This window comes from Parasteatoda tepidariorum, chromosome 7, assembly GCF_043381705.1.
Source record: "Parasteatoda tepidariorum isolate YZ-2023 chromosome 7, CAS_Ptep_4.0, whole genome shotgun sequence".
In the NCBI taxonomy this organism is placed as follows: Eukaryota; Metazoa; Arthropoda; class Arachnida; order Araneae; family Theridiidae; genus Parasteatoda; species Parasteatoda tepidariorum.
Window position 1 is genome coordinate 56,139,995 of NC_092210.1, and position 21,620 is coordinate 56,161,614.

The 21,620-nt window shown below is 30.0% G+C and overlaps 1 protein-coding gene across 1 annotated transcript in view; it reads left to right on the forward strand.

The window, feature by feature from the left end:
* LOC122271468 (NT-3 growth factor receptor-like) overlaps positions 1-21,620 on the forward strand; it is a 187,862-nt gene that overhangs the window by 135,104 nt on the left and 31,138 nt on the right. The window contains exons 4-9 of the mRNA XM_071183472.1: positions 316-384; positions 8,487-8,653; positions 10,913-11,257; positions 12,789-12,968; positions 15,715-15,825; positions 18,720-18,832. Coding sequence (XP_071039573.1) covers positions 316-384; positions 8,487-8,653; positions 10,913-11,257; positions 12,789-12,968; positions 15,715-15,825; positions 18,720-18,832 — 985 coding nt within the window. The remainder of the gene's footprint in view (positions 1-315; positions 385-8,486; positions 8,654-10,912; positions 11,258-12,788; positions 12,969-15,714; positions 15,826-18,719; positions 18,833-21,620) is intronic.

Below are 21,620 nucleotides of genomic sequence, written 5' to 3' on the forward strand. Positions count from 1 at the left end.
AGAATTCAAAAAGGTTTAATTAGTAATAGATATAAATGTCCTGTTTGTGGGTTACCACAGCGTTACGGTCAAACAAGTATGGCGCCAAACATAAATCGCCAATTTCGCCAAGGGGCACCCTCAAGTATATTTTTCCCGTAGTAAGCTATTACCCCATTATTAAGTTTCTGAATTAGTTTGTTTTCTAAATTAAGAATAAAGTATCGCATTTAATATAGTAGCTTGTTTGGTAATCGAAAATATTATAGATTTCAAGTTTGATATAAAAAACTTCGTCTTATGACTGTTAAAAATTCATTAATATTTTTGTTTTAGCCATATTCGCCAGAACAACTTAACTATATTACCATGGAAACTTTTTAAAGGCCTCAAACTTGTTGAATTGTAAGTATTTTTTGCCAATTTTTTTTAATGTTATAGACTTTTTTATAATTTACACATGACATATACTTGTATATGGGTTTCTAAAAGGTTATAAACCAACTGAGATCAATGATTTTGTCATGAAGGTGCAATTTTATTACATTATTATAACAGTATTATTTTTGCACCTTAAGTGGAGATACTACAAAGATACTACGATTTTCAGTTAAAAATTACTTTTACAAAGCATAGAAAAGGAATTTTTTTCATCAACCTCAGAGAGAAGAATAGTATGCTTGACTTAAAGAGAAAAAATGCTATTTTCTAATAAATCCTTTATAAGCATATCTTTTTTCAACCAACTTCATTAATTTTTAAGATAATGCATTACAACTAAACAGGGTTGGCAAGTGTTTGACGCATGCCGGTTTTTACCGGTTTATACCATGGTTTTTACCGTCATGTCAAAAACCCCTCTGTCAAAAACCCATAGTTTTGATAAAACTGTATTTTAATTTGAGTTTAACTGCTTATAATTTAAAATTANAATACATTACAACTAAACAGGGCTGGCAAGTTTTTGACGCATGACGGTTTTTACCGGTTTATACCATGGTTTTAACCGTCATGTCAAAAACCCATAGTTTTGATAAAACTGTATTTTAATTTGAGGTTAACTGCTTATGATTTAAAATTAATTCATTTTTGGGCAATAAAATTAGAAAAAAAGTTGTTAAAAGATATTTAAGAACAGATTTTTGCATTTTCCCAACATGATTATATCAAATCATACTATTTGAAGTAAAATATTAGAATACTAAACAAAAAAATTTCAACATTTCCAAGCATCATTTTGTTTGGCATATTACATTACTGAAGAATGTCAAGTCATTCCTGACTTAGAGTTTGTTAGTAGTTACAAGTTTTGAAAGTTTTGTTTAACTTATTTCTAATATTTAAGAAATGCCAAATTTTAAATTTTTTCTTTTAGTTCTTGAATTTATTAATAGTTCCAAGTTTTTTTTGTTTGTTTGTTTATTTCTAACAATTAAGAAGTGCAAAATTTTGAATCTTTTGCAAATCAAGCTATAGTGATAAAAGTTAAGTATCACTATTTTCAATAAGGATGATACAATATTTCTGTATGAATGTTTATCCTTCTATAAGAATACGTGTATATAGTTGCAAAATCAATAGCAATAATTTACAACATTCATTTATAAAAACAATTAAGTGAAAATAATATATTGTCCGCTATATGTCATAAATTAAAGAAAACAGTAGGTTTTTGACGGTTTTTACCGGTAGAAACACGGTTTTTATCACTGTCATGTCAAAAACCAGTTTTTGACGGCAAAAACCCAAGTGTGCAACTAAATAATTTATCTCAAAACAAAATCAGCAATAAGCAAATCATATTTAAATGACTAGGNTATCCTTCTATAAGAATACGTGTTTATAGTTGCAAAATCAATAGCAATAATTTACAACATTCATTTATAAAGGCAAGTAAGTGAAAAATTTTTATTGTCCGCTATATGCCATAAATTAAAGAAAACAGTTGGTTTTTGACGGTTTTTACCGGTAGAAATAAGGTTTTTACCACTGTCATGTCAAAAACCAGTTTTTGACGGCAAAAACCCAACCCTGCAACTAAATAATTTATCTCAAAACAAAATCAGCAATAAGCAAATCATATTTAAATGACTAGGTTTAATGATGAAATAGGATTAACTGCTACATTCAACCGTCGTTAAAATTAAATAAATAAAAATAAAGAAAAAGAAAAAAAAATGACTCTAGTAGTAATAGAAAACTTTCATTTGAGCTTTTGTTTTAAAATCGTCAATTTTTTTGCTATTAAATATCAATTAGATGCTTCTTCTTTTAATATTTTTTCCCTATTGATATGACAATCTTTCTATTCATATTTTTAAAAGTCGTAAAATTAAATTGAAAAGTTTGCACAAACTATTATATACACTTCAAACTACGTATTATTTCTCAAATTTATAAGTGTCTGAATAAAATATATATTTCAGTGCGAAATGCTTCACATTCGATTGAAACTTTGTCTGCATTTTTAAATGCAAAATAGTCTAAATTCAAAATAGGATAAGCCATTTAGTTCAAAATTAAAATGTAAAACTATTAGAAGATTAAAAAAATGCATAGTTTATGGAATTGTTCACTCAAAAATTGTGTTATTTTTCTTCCTATGTAGTAATACTTTTAAATAAAATAAGTATTGTTAAAACTGTTTTTGGCTACAAAATTTTGCAAAATTTTAGATTTTTAATGTGAATCTTAAGGAAAATGCATACATTTACATATATTTTAAAAACAGATGGAGAAGGCATTCAAATTATTTTTTCTAATATATATTAAAATGGATTTATTTAAATATAGTTTGATATTTGAACAAGTGGTATTTTGCATTAAATATCTTTTATGTAAGATTGTATGTGTGTCAGGCAATTTGTATGAAGGCAATTTTTCTTAACAAATACATATATAGAAATTTTTTTAAGTCGTGTATCGTGTGTTAAAATAGGTCTTCGAAACTATTTCAACAGGTCACACCTATGAACACAATTGTTGAGAATATCTGCGCGACTCTAATGTAATTTCCAAGATTAATTGTAAGTGTTTAGGTGCAAAAAACTGCTTACAAGATTTCTAACTGACTAGGCTGAATAGAATGAAATCATAACTTTAGTGAGACAAGCCGTATAAGATTATACACGTGACTTTAATGAAACAAATTCGCCGAAAATTGAATACGAGAACAAAATGAGACAAGTAGCAGAAAATACTTCTGAAGACACGTTATGAAATGACTTTAATGTCACTTTCAAAAAAATTTGCAGAGTTTCTCAGTGACTTTAGTCTAAGTAAAGTATAGTTGTGATTACCAAGTGATAAAATTCACAATAATTATTTAAAGAGAATTTTATGTGATATCACAACACAAGCAACATCAAAGCAACGCTATGATCTCTTAGAGCCAGTTCAAAACAGTGGACTGTTAATGCTGTAACTATTTTTTACCTTATTATGGCGTGATGTCACTGTGACAATCTGTGCATCCATTTTTTTTTCTGTGCTTATGAACACATAATTCATAAAATCTATTATTTACAAGTACAGAAGTTTAAGTTTAAGAGCAATTTTTCGATAAAACTTGGAAAATTTTATGAAAAAAAGTCCTAAAAATCATTGCATGAAAAAAAGTTCTGAAAATCAAACTATTTTTTTATAAGAAGTTAAATTAATTTCTTTTTATAAACTAATCTTAGTTCTTAATATACTAGTGGGATGCACCCCCTGCTCGCTAACGCTCGCCAACACCCGAAAATTGCTACGCAATCTTATATGGTTTGCTTCGCCAACCAAGCTCGCTTCGCTAACTTAGGTGCATTGCAAATGCACAAAATTCTAAGAATTCAAAACAATTATTCAAGTCCATATAAAAACTTTTTTTCTAAAAAAAAATTCCTTTTAGTAAATACTAAGTTATTAAAATAAATTTAAATTCAAATAAATGACATGTAATTCGTTAAACCTATTAGAAATGTGCTGTAGTATAATTCGTGATATAAATTAAAAATCGTCAAATAAATTCGTAATATATAAATTCATGAAAAAAAGCGCATTCGACAAAATATTAAAATAGAGATCTATCGACAGAGACTACTCACTTTTGCCTAGCTTAATAATATGAAATTGCCGCAGCTGATAATCTCTGGTTATTTCAGTTTCCGTTTTAAAAAGCGCTATATGTTGAGCCACCTTAGCTAGATTTGGCATGTGACATTTTTAGCGGCAATCATTGGTCGATTTTCNAATCGTCAAATAAATTCGTAATATATAAATTCGTGAAAAAAGCGCATTCGACAAAATACTAAAATAGAGATCTATCGACAGAGACTACTCACTTTTGCCTATCTTAATAATATGAGATTGTCGCAGCTGATGCTCTCTGGTTATTTCAGTTTCCATTTTAAAAAGCGCTATATGTTGAGCCACCTTAGCTAGATTTGGCATGTGACATTTTTAGCGGCAATCATTGGTCGATTTTCCAGCGTTGCCATCCAGGAAGTTATAATGAGGCTTTTTTTGTCGTCATGTAAGAGAAATAGTAACGTAAACAAAACAAAGCAAACGTTGCCACGGACGGAAAAGAAATACAGCCAAAATTTGAGAGACACGTAAGAGAATTATATACATTAGATTTTAAAATAACGTTACAAAAAAATTGACCTAAAGGGTTAATATAAAAACTATCAAAAGACCCACACAGTCGTTAATCAATGACAATTATATATAGGGATTTTACCCGCTATGATGCACGTTACGTTAAAGTTTTATTAGATAGAAGAAAACTTGAAATGCTAAATTTTGTTGAAATTAAAACTAGCTCTTCAATAATCATGTTTTAATACTGATAAAAACATTTTTATTAATAAATTAATAATAATAATAACAGAACTACATCCTAAGCCATTTGCTTTGAGTATCTGGTTCTACAGAATTCCTTGGAAAAACAGAGAAAAAAAGAAGATGCAAAAAAGGAGCTTTGATTAAGTAAAGTAGCAAGAGTAAGCACGAAGTATTGAATAACACGTAAATATTCGTTCCAACTCCAAACCTTATTTTTCGTTCGGCTTGATTTCATTGTACTCGTATAAGAAAATGTCTGCTACATATTTATTTTCTTGTCAACATAATATCTACTCCAGAATGGATACATTAGCCTGGTTTGAGAATAGCTAGGACTTCTCTTCTTTGTTCTACTTCTTATCAAAATGTTTAATGCATGCTTTCTATAACTTTTTTGGAACTTTTTGTACCATTAAACAAGGTTAATTATAATTTTTTTTTAATTTTCCAGATTACTTTCCTTTAATTTTTATGTAATGTTAATTGTCCAACAAAAAAGAACAATTTATTCGTCGTCGTTCAAAATCAATTGTTTGACGAGAATTCTTAAATTATACATTTTTATATAAAAGTAATTTTTTTAAAATTTAAATAACTCCTGTGTTAAAATGCACCATAAATAGAAACAAGCGTAGAAAATAGTTTTTGGAAATCAATTATGTATTTTCTTATGAAAAGAAAGCAAATTTGAATTTCTATGACCAAAATGATTCAGATCTCCCTAAAGTTATCAGCAAGTTTAATATTTTGCCGACGAAAATGTCGCCTTCGTGAATATGATTCTTAGAATTTCCATTCATTTCAGAAAGGTTGTTGAAATGATAGAGAACTCACATATGATGAACAACTGAACCATAATGAACATTTTGTTATGGAAAATTGTTGAATGAACTAATCTAAACCTCAAAGTGCGTTGCATAATACTTTAACAAAAAATATACACGCAGTCAAACTGTCATTTAAGTTCTTATACAATATTTCTATCATAACAAAAGAATAAAATAAGAATGTCAATAATTTATAACGTAAACTTTTATGAAATATTGGAAGCCTATGCAAATATTTTAAATTGAATACATGGAATAGAGCTTTAAACAAACAATGCATTACAAACTAAAGTAACAACATTCTCCCATTAAATGCTTGAGGCGAATCTTCTCTCATTTAAAATATTACCTTCTGGAATTGGGAATAGTCAAATAATTCTTTAAAATAATTGTTTGTTATCAGTATCAACGCACGATACGATTAAAATGCCTAGTTTTAAAATGCATAATAGTATTTTGAGCTTTTTCCAAAAGGGTCATATTTCCTTTGATTTTCACTGTTAGGAGGAGTTAAAACTGTTAGGGGAGTAAATAAAAATAAGATTTTGAAAAAGTTTCGTAAGCAAATCTAAAAATTATGCATTTAAAGCAATATGCTGAAAATAGCAAAATAGTACTCCTTTGTTTATTGCAAAATTTGTCCAACTTGGGAGCAGAGACAATCTGGATGATTTTCTGGCAAAGAATGTTTCCCAAGCTCTCCGAATCTTAATTCGTTGAATTACTTTGCATGAAATGTTATCCAAACTGAATGATGTTATTATCTCTAATTGGAACCAATTTCGAAGCCTCATAGAACAAGAATGAGAATAAGTTCCTATGGGTGCGTAGTGCATTGACTAGGGTAGACTGAAACTCGTAAAACTACCAATAATAATACGAAGATGGAAGTATTACCCACTCGTATAATGATTTTGTGCAAAAAGCTTGCTTATTTTCCAGCTTGTTGCTTATAGTAAGATAATAATAAAAGATAAATAATAATTAATAAAAAATAATAAAACATACTTTAACACCAAGAATCGTTTTTTTTTTTTTTTTTTTTTTTTTTTTTTTTTTTTTTTTTTTTTTTTCTTTTCTTGAAACAGTATGAGAGTTTTTAACTCTTTCCAGTTCCTCTTATCTTAAGCGAAACTTTCAAACAAGCAGCACGTTAGGAACTGAGATTTCTTAGTAAAAAACATGCGTGAGGCTTCATCCTATTTAAAAATAGTGGTTGATGAGAAACGGTGTACATTTAGAAGCAAACAGTGCTCAATTTTTAGAGGTTTGCAATATTTTTCCGAAAAAGCTTTGCCAAACTGGTAACACTGGGTCTCAAAAGGATTAATATGCTTTGAATAATGTGTACTAATATTAAAAATAACGTGCCATGTTCGGATAAATATCTTAGCTTTTACAAATGCTATTTTAAGGAAAAAATGCTTTTTTGTAAAATTCGTAAAACACTTTATTTTATAAAAAACATTCTTTTAGTTTGTACTATCAAATTCCCCAAAAGAATTGCCTATACCCTTTAACCCTTTAACGGGCCCTTTATTTCTAATAAAGGTAAATTAAAGTATTTTTGAAATTGAAATTGTTTTAAGAGCAGTGATTGATATGAAAAAAAAGAACTCATTTAGTTCATAAAAATGGCCATTTTTTTTAGTGGTAAATATATTTAACATGACCTATTAGGAACTTACTGACTTTTATTTTTCTTTATTTATAAAATAAATTCCTTAAATGCTACAAACTTCAAAAGGAATTATGTATTTTATACTTTTATACGTTTTTCAAAAGTGACAAATGGTTACGAATTTTATTCAAACTCACTTCAAGAAAGCTGAAGTTATTGAAAAATGGAAACCTAAATTAAAAGTGGTAAAACGTGGTGGTAAGTATACTTATCACTGCCTTCAAAAGGGTTAAGAAGGAATATTTCTGCTATTCCTACTACATTTTCGTTATTTAGTGTGGTTTACTGCGAATAGGAAAAGCGCTTCAACGATTCAAGTGCTAAAAAGTACGAGGGTTGCTTTTTAAGTAAGGGCAGTTTAAAAATTAAATCCAAATGAATTTCCCGTTTTTGTCATCGTTGTAGCGATTTCCACAAAAATGATGTTTAAAATATCGGAAAAGATGAAAAATCTCTCAGCGCACGATCTGGGCTGTAAGGAAGGGTGGTCCAAAACTTCCCAACCGAAAGAGTCCAATAAAGTTGGGATCTTAGCTGCGGAGAGAGTTATTGTCTTAGAATTGCAAAATTCTCTATCAGCATGCCAAGGAATTTCGTTAACCTTATAAATCTGCCAGTGAATGTACGCAGCAGACAGGTTTTTTGCCGACTAAAAGCACATCACTGACTGTATCTCGAGCATGGAGTGACGATTTGTAAAATTTGAACATTTTAAAAACACAGAACTGGCCGCTTAGTTTACCAACACGGATCACATTTGTTTCCAATGAATGCAGGGACACGACAGAAGCACTCGCTGCGACGCACGTGTCACCTATTACTGTACACAGCAAAACGGCTCTTAGTTAAAAAAAAAACTTGTATATATTTAAATGAAAAGGATAATTTGTTATGTAATATTCAATTTAAAAAAAATAAAAATGCATAATTCAAATGTAAACCTAGGCTTTTAACTAGGTAATTTATCAGGATAGGCATCAATATAACATAATCGATAGTATATAAAATTAAAATACTTCTTAATATCTTGAAAATATAACCGTTGAGTGTCATAATTAAGCATAATTACAAATCAAAAACAAATCTGAACTATTTTACTTCCCAAATTAATGATGGTTCATAATTCTTGCACAATAGTTTTTCCTTTTAATTCGACCATGCTATTGTTACAGGTCAATCGATGGAAATCCTATTGTCTGTAATTGTAGCGCAAAATGGCTGCAGAAGACAGCTCTGTCAGACAAGAAGATCCTGGGGCATTTATGGGATCAAGTGACATGCATTGATCCCGGAAATGGAGCAGTCCGCACTCTAATGAATGTTACTTTCCCACTTTGTGGTAAGATTTAATGTTTTAAATTTATGTAATTTTACTCTTTAGATATACAAGGGGGCATATAAATAATTAATAAGATTACCTTAAAATACCGAAAGAATGCCCCTTCAAATGTAAGCGAAAATTATTGAGATGCTAGATGAGTAGGATAAATGGAAACTAAGGAGGAAAAAAAAGATAGTAGATTGTATTTAATAATTATTAAAAAAAAACGTTATACATGTTGCACACTTTTCACGCACTTTCCAAAAACACTTAATACTTCTGATAATGATCTTCTGCAATTACTTCATCAATGTTTATATATGCGTGATATTTTTTTGAAAAAAAAAAGCAGTTCTTTGTTCGTAATACTTCTGATTTATTCTTTAAATGAAAGTTGATGCAGATACAATGTTGTTAATATTATATTTGAATGACAGTTGAATAAAAGGTACATACATTCATATGTTTTCGTCAATATGAATCCAAAGAATAATTGGGCTTGTAAAAGTTTCATTATGGTAGTTTCTAGATTCACTTTATATCTGAGAGTGGGGTAAGACCGGGTACCTTAATTGTGAGAAAATTAGCTCTGTTTTTTAGCAGACAAACTCTAAATTTCCCTTTAGTAGTCAAGAAGAAGGACCTACCATATTGGCGTTGTTTTTGATTAATTCACAGCGTTTGTGTACATGAGTTTATTTTACATTGTCCACTTTCAAATGTTCTCTTGTTTTTAAGCTATCCTTATTTATTAGTCATTAGAATTAAAAAATTATTTTTAACCCAGCTACGTTCATAAAGATTCATACCCTAACAAACAATAAGGATTTTGTTCAATGGTATCAATGTTTTCTATCATTTCGATAACCTCTGGTCTCAATGTAAGACCAGGTATGTTTATGCTTACCTCACGAAAGTTGCAGTTCAGCAGCAGAAGACAACAACATAAAAAGCTGAACAAAGATTTTAAGGGTCCCGAGGCAAAAAGCTTTATCTTGTGAACTTTTTAAATACCCTTTATACAAAATCATAGATTTAAGACACATATAAAGAAATTTTCTACAATTTTCTATAAAAAAATAATTAATAAACAGCATTTTTTGTAAGGAATTTGGTTGGGCCCTCAGCAGTCCAGGGTCGCAAGACAATTGTCCCTCTCTCTCCTCTCCTTAAGAATTGTCTTGGCTACATCACATGTAAATTACATGCATAATTTTCCTAAATTGTCATATACAATAAAAATACCTGCTACTTTTTCACTAAAATTCTAGTATTTCTAAATTTCACATAGAGTTAACATGTATACTAGTTTTACCCCCCTATTGCAGTGATTTGACTTTTTATTGAAAAACTTTTTATGAAAAAGCACATATCTTTTAAGGAATGATATATCACACGCACGCACGCACGCACGCACACACACACGTTACTACCTCATAAGAGAAATAAAAGTATCAGCACAGCATAAGAAAGCCAAAATCATTAACAAGACTTAACAAACTGCACATCACCTTGTAAAAGTACTAATGGAAATAGCAACTCAACAGTCAAAATATTAAAAAGAAATTAAAGTGAATGCACTGACATGCATAGCAGCGTCACAGCCATATATGTCACTACTATGCATCTAGTGAGGGCACAGTTTCTGCGATTGGTGGTATATTGCCTCAAACCATATATTCTACTTCCCCAAGAAAGTTAAAAATCGACTGCCCCAGTAATCTTAAAAATCGAAGTTGAAGTGCCAAATGGGGTCCAGAATTTATAGGGTGATTTGTAAAGTTGAAAGTTCGAGTACCAAACAAGCATGTGAGTTCAAAAATGTGTAAAAAGAAGAAGAAAGAATAATAAATAAAATTGAAAAATAAAATGTCAAATTAAAAACAAACTCTAAAAACATTAAGTTTTATAATAAACTGATTAGAAAGATAGACAGGCATCCGATTATGTTTCAATGTAATCCAATCAGAACCTTCAAAACTTTGGGAGCCCTTCTATACCTGAAAGCTAAGCTTTATTTCACATCGGAAGGCATTCCTTAACTGAATCTTTTCCTCTACGGAATGCCTTTCGATGCGAAATAATCCACTTTAAGCTATATGTAGTCATGCAATCGAGTACGAATTAGTATATTATTTTTTTCAAAGAAAAAGCTGCATTAATAGCTGCATTTTTGTATTTTATGTCATGCCATCATTAAATTGTTGTCTGCGATAGTTAATAGCTTCCTCTGTGTAAAACATCCAGAATTATGCACCCGTACTTTTTTTAATACAGAGCTTCCACAAGTATCAGTACTTCCAGAAAAACTGGTGATGAACGAAACACAATCAGCGGATGTCATATGTTCCGCTACGGGTGATCCGCCATTATTACTTTACTGGAATACAACCGGCCTATTATCGAACTATTCTACAGGGGATGTTGAATTGCTAGGCCTAATATCTTATGATGATACAAATGGTAGTACTGATCTCATAAGCAATTTGGTGGCCAATGATAACAATACCATACAAGTACTCACTATCTACAGTTCTCATGGAGCGGACAATGGGGTTATTACTTGTATAGCTGAAAATGACATTGGACAAGAAGTTGCAGAAGTTTCTTTGGAGATAGGAGGTAAACAGTTTTGCTTTCTCTCGTATTATGACAGATATTTTCCTAATAGGTATTAGGCAATGAATTAAAAAATGTCTATGTAATAATTAATTTGCAACTTCTCGGAGATTTTTTTTAAAGATAAAACGATTCATAAGGAATCCATAGGATTGCTAAATAAATAGGAGCTCCTATTAAAAGAAATACTTAGAAAAGAGCTATTTGCATTTATGTGCGTAATCTTGATAAATAACATTACTTATTGACCAAGTCAATATAACTTTTACTGGAAGAGAGAAAACCTTCGCACGGATCGATATAGTAATCCGAAGAACCCGATGAAACGTGCAGTGGGGGATAAATACGAAAGATATCAAAACCTTCAAATTAATAAACTGCGCAGTGGGGGAAATTAAGAAAGATATCAAAACATTCGACTTAGAATAATAGGATTTCTTGTTTATGGGCGTGCAAAGGCCTTCTCTCTTCTAGATAGTGTTGGTCTAAATCGTTGCTCTTTGGTGTAACAGACCGTAATTTCACAAGTTCCAATAGCAAACTCATTGCGCATTGCTCAGTTTATTAAGCTTTTTGAAAGAAAGCAATAAGTGGCATTCTGAAAAACGCAAAAATTTGATTGTAAAATTATGTTATGATCAGTTGTATGTATAGAACTTTTTCTTTTAGCAGAGGTTATTAAATAGCACGAATTTTAATGAGGTAGTGTGTTCCGTAAGTAGATTGTTCTATACAATTAAAAAAGTTTAATACCTTCAGTTCTTCTTTTTTATTTTAATGTTATAAATTGTTATTGAAATGGAATTCAGAGATCAATAATAGATCGGAGAATAATATATTTATTAGTATATTACACTTGCGAAGAGTAGCACAATTGAAACGTACTCTTGGAAAGAACTTATAGAAAAGAACATCAGAGTTGTAAATTTACTTGTATTTATAGCCCTCTGGGACTGAAACTCAACGTCTAATCTGAACGTTCTGATTGCATGCGGACGAAGAAGAAAACTACTTTAAATAAATGCCATTCTTCAACATAAATTATTTTGCAAAATGAGATGTCTATCAAGTGTAAAGTTAAGCTCTTCGTTAGCTATATAGATCTATCAATTAGTTTTTATTTTTAACATTAAAAGTATACCTTGACAAAAAGAACAACAAATAAAAAAAACCGAAATGCTTGCGTGCTATTTATACCATAGTCTTTGTTATACTAAAACGATTTTTTCGTATGATTTTTTCCCCTTTGGTTTAAGTTACAATCTTGGAAAAAGTATTTGATGAGAAATATTTGAAAAAAATAAATGTAGCTCAATTCGTATAAATTATTATTCATTTAAAATACAATAATTGAAAAGCACAACTTAAAATTAATATACTCCATAACATTTAAAAAAAATGTATAAAATAGGCCTGTATATCTGAGTGACTTTTATCAAAATTCGAAACTCTTTCTTCATTAATGTTGTTCTAATTAATATTCACCTTCATTTGAAGTAAATCTAAAAGAAATAATAACCCCTTTACTTTTTAGCTTCACCCAGAATAATTCAAATGAGCGTCGAGAAAAATTTCTATTGGTGCATTTATTATCAGGTGGCGGGATTTCCAAAGCCTCATCGGACGTGGTACTTCAACAACCAACCCTTACAGAATCCACTTATCAGAGATTTAGAAAATGCCTGGACAATGAAAAACTCATATTTAGCAGATGGTAAAAACATTGTTTGATTTATTCAGCAATGAAATATTACGATGTTCCAAAATTGCTTCAGTCTTCCCTGTGATTTCGCTGCAGTTATTATCGTCGTTAAATTGTTTATAAGTCAAGTAGATTCCAGTAAGATTATCAGTTCGAATTGCATTAAGAACGGAATGAGATTTTTGACTTTTTTCAAAATTGCAGTTTTCTTCAGTTTATTTTCTGAAAGTATTTCAAAGTTACATGGACATTGAAAGGTAAAAAATAGCTGAAAAATAACTTTTCTTTTTATAATCTTAAATAAAATAAAAAAATTATTTTTGTTATGTATGTTACAAAATAGGAAGGAACGTTATTTAAACAATGTTTCCTCCCGAAGAAATGCGTTGGTTGTGTACAAGTATTTTCAAAAACAAACGATCAGATTTCATAGAAATTTTGCTTGTTTCTTGGAGAAAAAATAATGACTAGGAGGATTCAGGAAGATTAAATTGGATTTTTTTGAGAAATTTTTTTAATACATTGAAAACCAATTTAATGCGTAATTATAAATTTAAAAATATAAATTAAAAAAATGCGTAATTTATTCTCATTTGTAATTTTTTGCTTATTTTGTGTTTGTGCAAACAAAAAACGTTAAAAAATTATCTTTAAGTCTTTGATTTAAATTAGGTAATTTATAAATTCTACTTTTTTTGCAGACTGAGTTTATTTCTCTCATTAAGTTTAAGATTAATACCTATTAAATAAGTAAAATATTCTATTTATGAATGGCATACTCCATATTATTCATTAAAACAATGAATTATTCTTAATCACATAATTTTGATCATTGCTGTAAGCCATTTTTATAGGAAAACAAAACCGAAACAAATTTTTAGTGTCACTAGTCATTGAATTTACCAGCTTTTCTATGAAAAATTGTTTAACAATTCTATCATTCTATCTCAAAATATAGATTTTTCAGTACTATTCAAAGTAAAATTGGTTTAATAATAATCAAATTATGATTAATGCATTTATGATGATCAATTAATAATTAATAATAATAATTAAAACATAGGTAAAATGGTTATTGAACCATAATTAATATCCATACATAATATGGATTTGATAGAGTTCTAAGTTAGTATGGAAAGAAAACGGAAAGTTACTCACCAATAAGGGGGGGGGAGGTTACTAATTTTTTTATTTTAGTGTTTTAACTTAGTAAAAAATACATAACACATAATCAAATCTGATTTAGTTTTGCAGTATAAATTGCAAAAAAAAAAATGGTCCCAGGATTTGATAAAATTTAGATCCTATATTGCCTAATAAAATAAGTTGCATTTAAAAACAAATACTTTTCTTACTATGTGAGGTTAATTTTATTTAGAAAATGTTCGGGAGGCTTTAAGGTGAATCAGAGTTTGAAAATTATGTCTGCAGATTTTAAAAAAAAATAGAATTTTGAGAATGCTCTTTTCTATATTAACTCCTGGCAGTCGTTCATAATTTGAAAATTTTTAATGACCTTTCTCTTTTGCGTTATATTTTCAATTGAAGCAATGCTTAGAAAAATATTCGTGACATGTTGTACTGAATAAGATAAAAAAAAATACAATTTTTAAAAAATTTAAAAAAAAAGCATTTTAGTTTGAAATTTTAAAGTAGATGCTAATTTTTAAGGTGTAAAAAGATGTGTTGAAAGGATTTTTTTTTCCTTTTCGATTTGAACTTTTTAAGGATTCATACTAATGAACACTAACAATAAGTTAGGTAGTTAATAATGCATACGAATATTTGAAATTCAATTGCGTGAATTTTTTCTTTAAGAAAACAATAAAAATCATCTCGTTTCCTAAAATTCTTAAGAAGTATTCATTTGATTTCCAGATAAGCAATTTATTTGCAAAAGCAAGTCGTTTTTTTAAAACAATTTATTTACTTACTTTTTTCGCAGATCCATTTTTTAATTTTTAAATTATGAAATGATTTTTTAAGCTGTTTATATTTTAGTGTATTTAAGATCCAGAATTTTTTTAAAACGCGAATATGTTGCTACTCATCTTTTTTTATTATTGTTTGAATTCTGTCGGATTTACAGATGTACCTAAAAAGTATTTCATAGCAAGGGGATTAAGACATTTAAAAACTAATTAACTGCAAAATTATAAATTTAAAAATGAAATGAAAATAAATCACCGCAATTGTTTTACGCAACTTGTTACTTTATCTGATTTGTAATTTGCTTCCTTATCTTGTGCATGAACGAAAAAAAATGAAGAAAAAAAACGTTTAGAAAAATCATCTGAAAATTAATTCTTCTTTCTTTGTAAAGTGAGTTGAATGCTCTTATAATATTTAAGATTAATACCTATAAAATAATTTAAAGATTCTATTAATGAATGATATATTTGATAGTATTCATTCAAATAATGAAATATTTTTAATTACAACATTCATTGTTATAAACCATTTGTTATTGAGAAACATAACTGAAACTGACTTTTTACTGCTTGCATTAAATCTTGTAATTCACTCATTTAGTCTTTTAACTCACTCATTTCAACTGCATTTAGTGAAATTTCTGCTAATCTTTGCTAATTTTCTGTTCAAACTTATATTTTCAATATCTTCGTAACCAAAACAAAATAAAACATTTTTTATACATATTCCCTTATCAAAAAATAACTTTATTAAAGCAGTTCAGCTTAATTTACAACTGAAATTGCCGATGATTACCTTATAAGAACAATAATTTTTTTTAATTTAGGCTGCTTACAGTTGGAAAGAGCTTCACAAGTAAATGAAGGGCTATATACAGTGATTGCGACAAATTCTTTAGGGGAAGTGAACTATACGATAGATGCTAAATTTCATAAAGGTAAGAACATTAATAGTTTGATTTTATATTTCATACTATATTTATTATATTATACTTTTTATATTGGATCTCGTATGCTTCAAAATTTCAAAATATTGGGATTCTTAATTTTTTTATTGTCAATGTGTATATTTTAAGTCTCAAATGCTACTCAATTGTTTTTTTATTATAATTTATAACATAAAAGTGTTTTGCTTTGTTTTATGTTATTGATATATATAAATTGAGCATTTATTATCAAAAATTTGAAAATAATAGATAATAGAGTCAATAGATCTTTTTTATACAATCTTTGTATTAAAAAAAGGAAAAAAAAATCTGATTATTTTCCCATTTTTAAGGATCATTGCTTCAATACCATTGTTTTTAGGGGGTTAAGAAAGAAAGGTTAGGTAAGCAAAGAACTGTTGGAAAGATAATATATATTATTTTTGAAATTGCAAAATATATTTTTTAAAAGCACAAAGTTCTTGTTTACGTGCGCTAAAATGCAGAGTGAAAGGCGAAATTGCACAATCTGCCCAACTCTCACTCAGGAAAAAAACACAACGTCAAGGAATTTAGAGAAGGGTAAATACTGGTATGATCTCGCCTTTGCATGATGCTTCCGCATAGTCCTTCTCAATCTGTTTATTTTGCTTTTATTCGTTATTCATTAGATGTTGACAGAGTAAAAAAATATTAATAATGCAATAAGTAAAAAGTAATAATAAAACTTATGTTTTTTATACAAAATTACAAAAATTAAAAAAAAAAATGCTTTCGTTTAAAAAAGAAATGAAGAAAAGAAAGGGACGGATACTTCGAGGAAAATCAAAAATGATGAAAATAATTTATTTTGGGATTATTAGAGGCTTATAAATGTGAAGTATAAATACATTTCAAGGCTATGAATAATAATATTGTTTAAATAAACAGACAAAATAATGTGCAATATTTGAAAAATGTACTTAAAAAAAGGCGTTTGATATTTTTAAACTATAACATACAAATATTATATATGTAAATTTTAATGTATACTAAATTAATAATACTATTTAAATTTTTCAGTAATTAGTGTATCGCTGATTTTATTTCAGTTTAATGCAGAATATAATGTTTTTAGGTTTAAGCAGTATCAGCTTTTTAAACTTAGAAAACTAGAATGTTATGATTGTAAATAAGCAGTTAAAAAATTTAGGGCAGTAAGAATTTTTAAAAGATATTTAGTAGATAATTTACCTTATTTCTCAGATTTTTTTAAAGGATAAGGTATTTTTACAGTTTACTGTTTCCCATTTTTCCCATTTTTAATGGATAAATTAACAATGAATGAGTTTATAGACTTTGAGCTTATGACTTTGAACTTATGAATGAGCTTTTGACTTAGAGTAGAAAATTGGAAAATTTGAATTTTATGATTGTAATGAAAGTTTTGTACATTTCAAGAAATTAAAATCTCTGCAGTAATAAAATTTTTAGTCTAAAGCATTTTTTAAAATTTAAAAAAATTAAAATATTTGAAGTAAACATTTTTGTGGCCATAAGTAAAGTTAATAGGTGTCATTAATTTTCTAGTTAAGAATGTCTTTTTTTTAAGCTAGATAAATCTTTCTATTTTTTAAATAATTTGTTTAAAATGATTTATTTTCAATTTTATTTCATAGATAAAATACAAAAAGCTTCGTCTTTTTTTTTAAATTTTAAAATAGGAATTTAATTACTTATTCTAACTGAGCAGACCAGTTATTAAAGAAAAGCAGTGAAGATTTACTCACTTTTGTATTTTGTAATAATCACTAAGCTTCCTCACTCACACGTAACAATTACTACAGAAGAAATGAAATTAATCATTTCAGAATAATTTTAAATTCAATAATTTAGTCAGTGACTAAATTATTGTGATAATAATAATTTCGTGATAATGATAATTCATGTCAGTTCCAATTTCGTTAGTGGCTAAATTATCAAATTAAATATTTCTTTTGACAAATCAAATAAACTATCAAATTAAAAATCAATGATTATCACCGAGTGATTCCGACAAACATAAACTATCCTCATTTTATAAAATAAATTCACCTATTCATTTATTAAAATATTTTTTGCGTATTCCTTGAAAAGTGTTATAATGGATTACAAAATACGTAAGTTTCAGCAGCAGAAATGATTAAAAAAAGAGAAAAAAAATAATATAAACAAGGAAAAGATACCTCGGTAGTCTGTTATGTATAGTCTTTCTGTTAATATAACAACGAGCAAACGAACAAAACGGCAATCAACGTCTAACTACAAAATTAATTAATTAACAGCATCTGAAAACGAAAGTAAATTCAGTTCCATTTCGAGTTAACCAGCGCGTCATCGTGACGTCACGTGAAAATCCCGAGTTGAAAACAACGTCACCGTAAACGATTTCTTTCTCTAAAATCCCTGAGCATCTAATTATAAAAAATAAATTCATCTATTCATTTATTAAATTATTTTTCGCGTATCCTTGTAAAGTGCTATAATGGATTGCAAAATACGTAAGTTTCAGCAGCAGAAATGATAAAAAAAAATGAAAAAAAATATTATAAACAGAAAGAAAAAAATACCTCGGTAGTCTGTTATGTAGTCTTTCTGTTAATATAACAACGAGCAAACAAACAAAACGGCAATCAGCGTCTAACTACAAAATTGATTAATTAACAGCATCTGAAAACGAAAGTAAATGCAGTTCCATTTCGAGTTAACCAGCGCGTCATCGGGCGCGTTTCCTTACCCCGTTTTGCTTCTCTCCCTAACTCCTATAATTATTACACAATCATCTCTTTGTTCCCAATCGAAAAACAGAAATTTCATTGAATACAAAATTCCTCAAACTATATATTCTCTAAAAAAAATTATTATAATTGCTTATGTTTCATGTTTAGATCCAGTACTTATAGCACATCCAACCTACGTTCCACAGGGGAGGCCTCCCCCTCCTCTCGAAACTTTTAAAAAGAAGACAGAAATCGAAGAAAAAAATAAATCATCTGCAATGGTAAGTACATAAAATGTTTTTTTTTTTACTTCCTAGTTTACTCAAATCTCCAATTAAGAAAGGGTTATGAAAATAACTTGCAATTTGATAAATTCACTACGGAAGAACATCTGAAAACAGTGAAGTAAAATTTTAAAAAAAAATTATGTGAAAAAAAAACTTTTAAGTGAATTTTAAATGATGCTCCATCTTCGAAACATTGATGTTTGATGGGAGCTAAGATCCGCTGTGTGCCAGTACATATCTTCTGTTCGAACAAATGCCACCCACGAAAATTTGAAATATCATTTTGAGAGACGTATTAATAATAAAAACTTTTTTAAAACATAAAATGATTATATATTATTATCTATATAATCTATTGGAATAGTATTATAATACATCAAGAGGAGCACAATTCACAAATTCATGGCATTTTAACAAAAAAAAATTCCAGCTTTTTCAATTCTGTTGGATTTTCAAATTTTGCTTTCTTATTCGAATTCATAACCAGACCGTTACTTTTTCGTTTTTTTTCCACTTGACTCTGGCATTTTATTTTACACTTCATCTTTTTCAATATTATTTTTAAAATCAATATTCTACCGACATAAAATGGAATTACAAGCTTTAAGTTTTCATCTATGTTTTCCGTATCAATTAAAACTCCTGGTTAATCAGGCCCTGGTACTATGTGGGGCGTAGGCTAACGATTATGTCAACTGTCATCTATCAAAAAAGTACCTCAACATAGAAGCTAGAGTTTGAGCTAAGATGGGATTCGAAGTTCCTGTCCGCGAAGTGGACACTCCACTTCTTCATCTGTTGTGATGCATGTAGGCAACTGAGCTACTGTCCATAGAGATACTGTCCTGTTGTTCATAGAGAAAATATCAAGTCCTTATTGGAGATCAGCATGAATTGGAGTTGTGGATCATCATTCCGAATGGGAAGACCCCTTGAGTAGAGATTGAAGTAATCCGAGCACTTCTGGGTTTTTCAGGTAATCCTGCATTTCCTTAACGATGGTGACAAGGCGATGGGCTGCAGTAGCAGGTGTATCCTTAGGTTGTGAGGTTTTTCTTCTGGGGCTGGCCTCGCACCCAGAGAAATTGGAGGTGTGGCTTCCCTCGCATTTGCAACATTTGGCGGGAGAACTCCTATCCTTCTTGCATTGAAAAGAAAAGTGCATTTCTGCACATTTCATGCATCTGGGTTGTTTCGAACAGGATCGCTGAGTATGGCCGAAGCCCTGGCAACGGAAACACTGTAGCGGCTGCCGGCCGCCACGAAATCTCTCGGTGCTGACTGGGATCTGGTGAATACTCTTCGTAGCGAAGATCTTTTCCTGGTCTGCTATTGGTGCAATGATGATAAAAAGGGGAAGGAGCCTATTAGCCCCTTCCACCTTCTTCTTGAACTGGATCACTTTATGAAGATTCACGTCCATTTTTCCAAATTCATAGGAAATAATATCTGCATCAAAATCATCTGGTAGTCCACGAATGAGTATTTTGGCATGCTTTGTAGGCAGAGCTTTTTCAGTAACTTTGGAAGTCTCTTGGTCATTATTAGGAGTCTCGTTCGTAGTCTCAGATGAGGCAGCAGTCGTTGGCTGCGGCTGGGATAGGGACTCAGGAGGAGAAGAGTTGTTAGGCGTCGCCGGAGAAGAGCTATCAGTGGGTTTAGCAGCATTAGTGGACTTCTTCTTTTTCCTTTTCTTAACCGGTGACTTCTTGTTGTTGCTAGTGGATATTTCCGATTCGGAGGCCGAAGTCTCTTCAATCGGCTCCGTTTCCATAGGAGGGGTGATGTTGATTGCCTCGGAAACTTGGGTAGTCTCTTCCCTATCCATAATTGGACTTTCCACGGGGACACTCGGCTGTTCAGGCATGATTTTTTCAGGAACTGGAGTTGGTTTAGCTGAGACGCAAGTCGTTGTAAATCCCTCGGGAACTAGGAATTCAGTCATGGTCGGTCGTTTGTTGTCAGGAAAATCAACCTTTAGGCGAGGAGTAGTTGACGGTGGAGGAGCGCTAGACATAGTCTTGCCTCCCCGGCCGAATCGATGGTTGGAGCCCCCACGTGAGGAATAACCAATACGTGAAGGTACAAATCCAGGAGCATAACCTAATCGTGATGACATGATTCAATCGCACAGAGCTGGTTACAACACAACCGCACTCTGCAATGGCTTGAGTGTTCAACATAGAATCGAGTTATCACCTCTTATATACTAGTGAATTGGAATTTTATAATTGTATCTATCGTGTATCTAAAAGCTCCAGTGGTGTGTGATCAAGACTGGGTAGCAAGAGCTTGAAGAGGATAATGTCGCAGTCGTAATGAGGAAGACAGCTTGTTCACTGTGTTCCATCCATCAAACTAGACGTGTTCAGATCACGTCTGGAATACCAATGTGGGAAGCTGATTTTCATTGATGTCAACCTTCATCTATGAAAAGTTCCCCCAAGATAGAATCGAGTTAATAGGTGTCTTATGTGAAGACTAGGGAATTGGAATCGTATTATTGTCGTAGTAGTTACATGCACTGCATGTCCAATATCAAGATATTCCATTCTGAATCAGAAAAGTTTTCTAAGAAGGCCATTGCTTGTTGTACCGTTATGTACCTCTTAGACATGGTGCTAAGATAAAGGGCAAGGGGGAGAAATGTATTTGTTGGATGCTGACCACAGGAGGTACATTTATTGGCCAGTTTTTTCTAGCGTTAAAAGTACCTTAATAATAATTTTGCTTCTAAATTGTTAAAAAAAAGTTTTTAATATTATAACGCATATATATATAT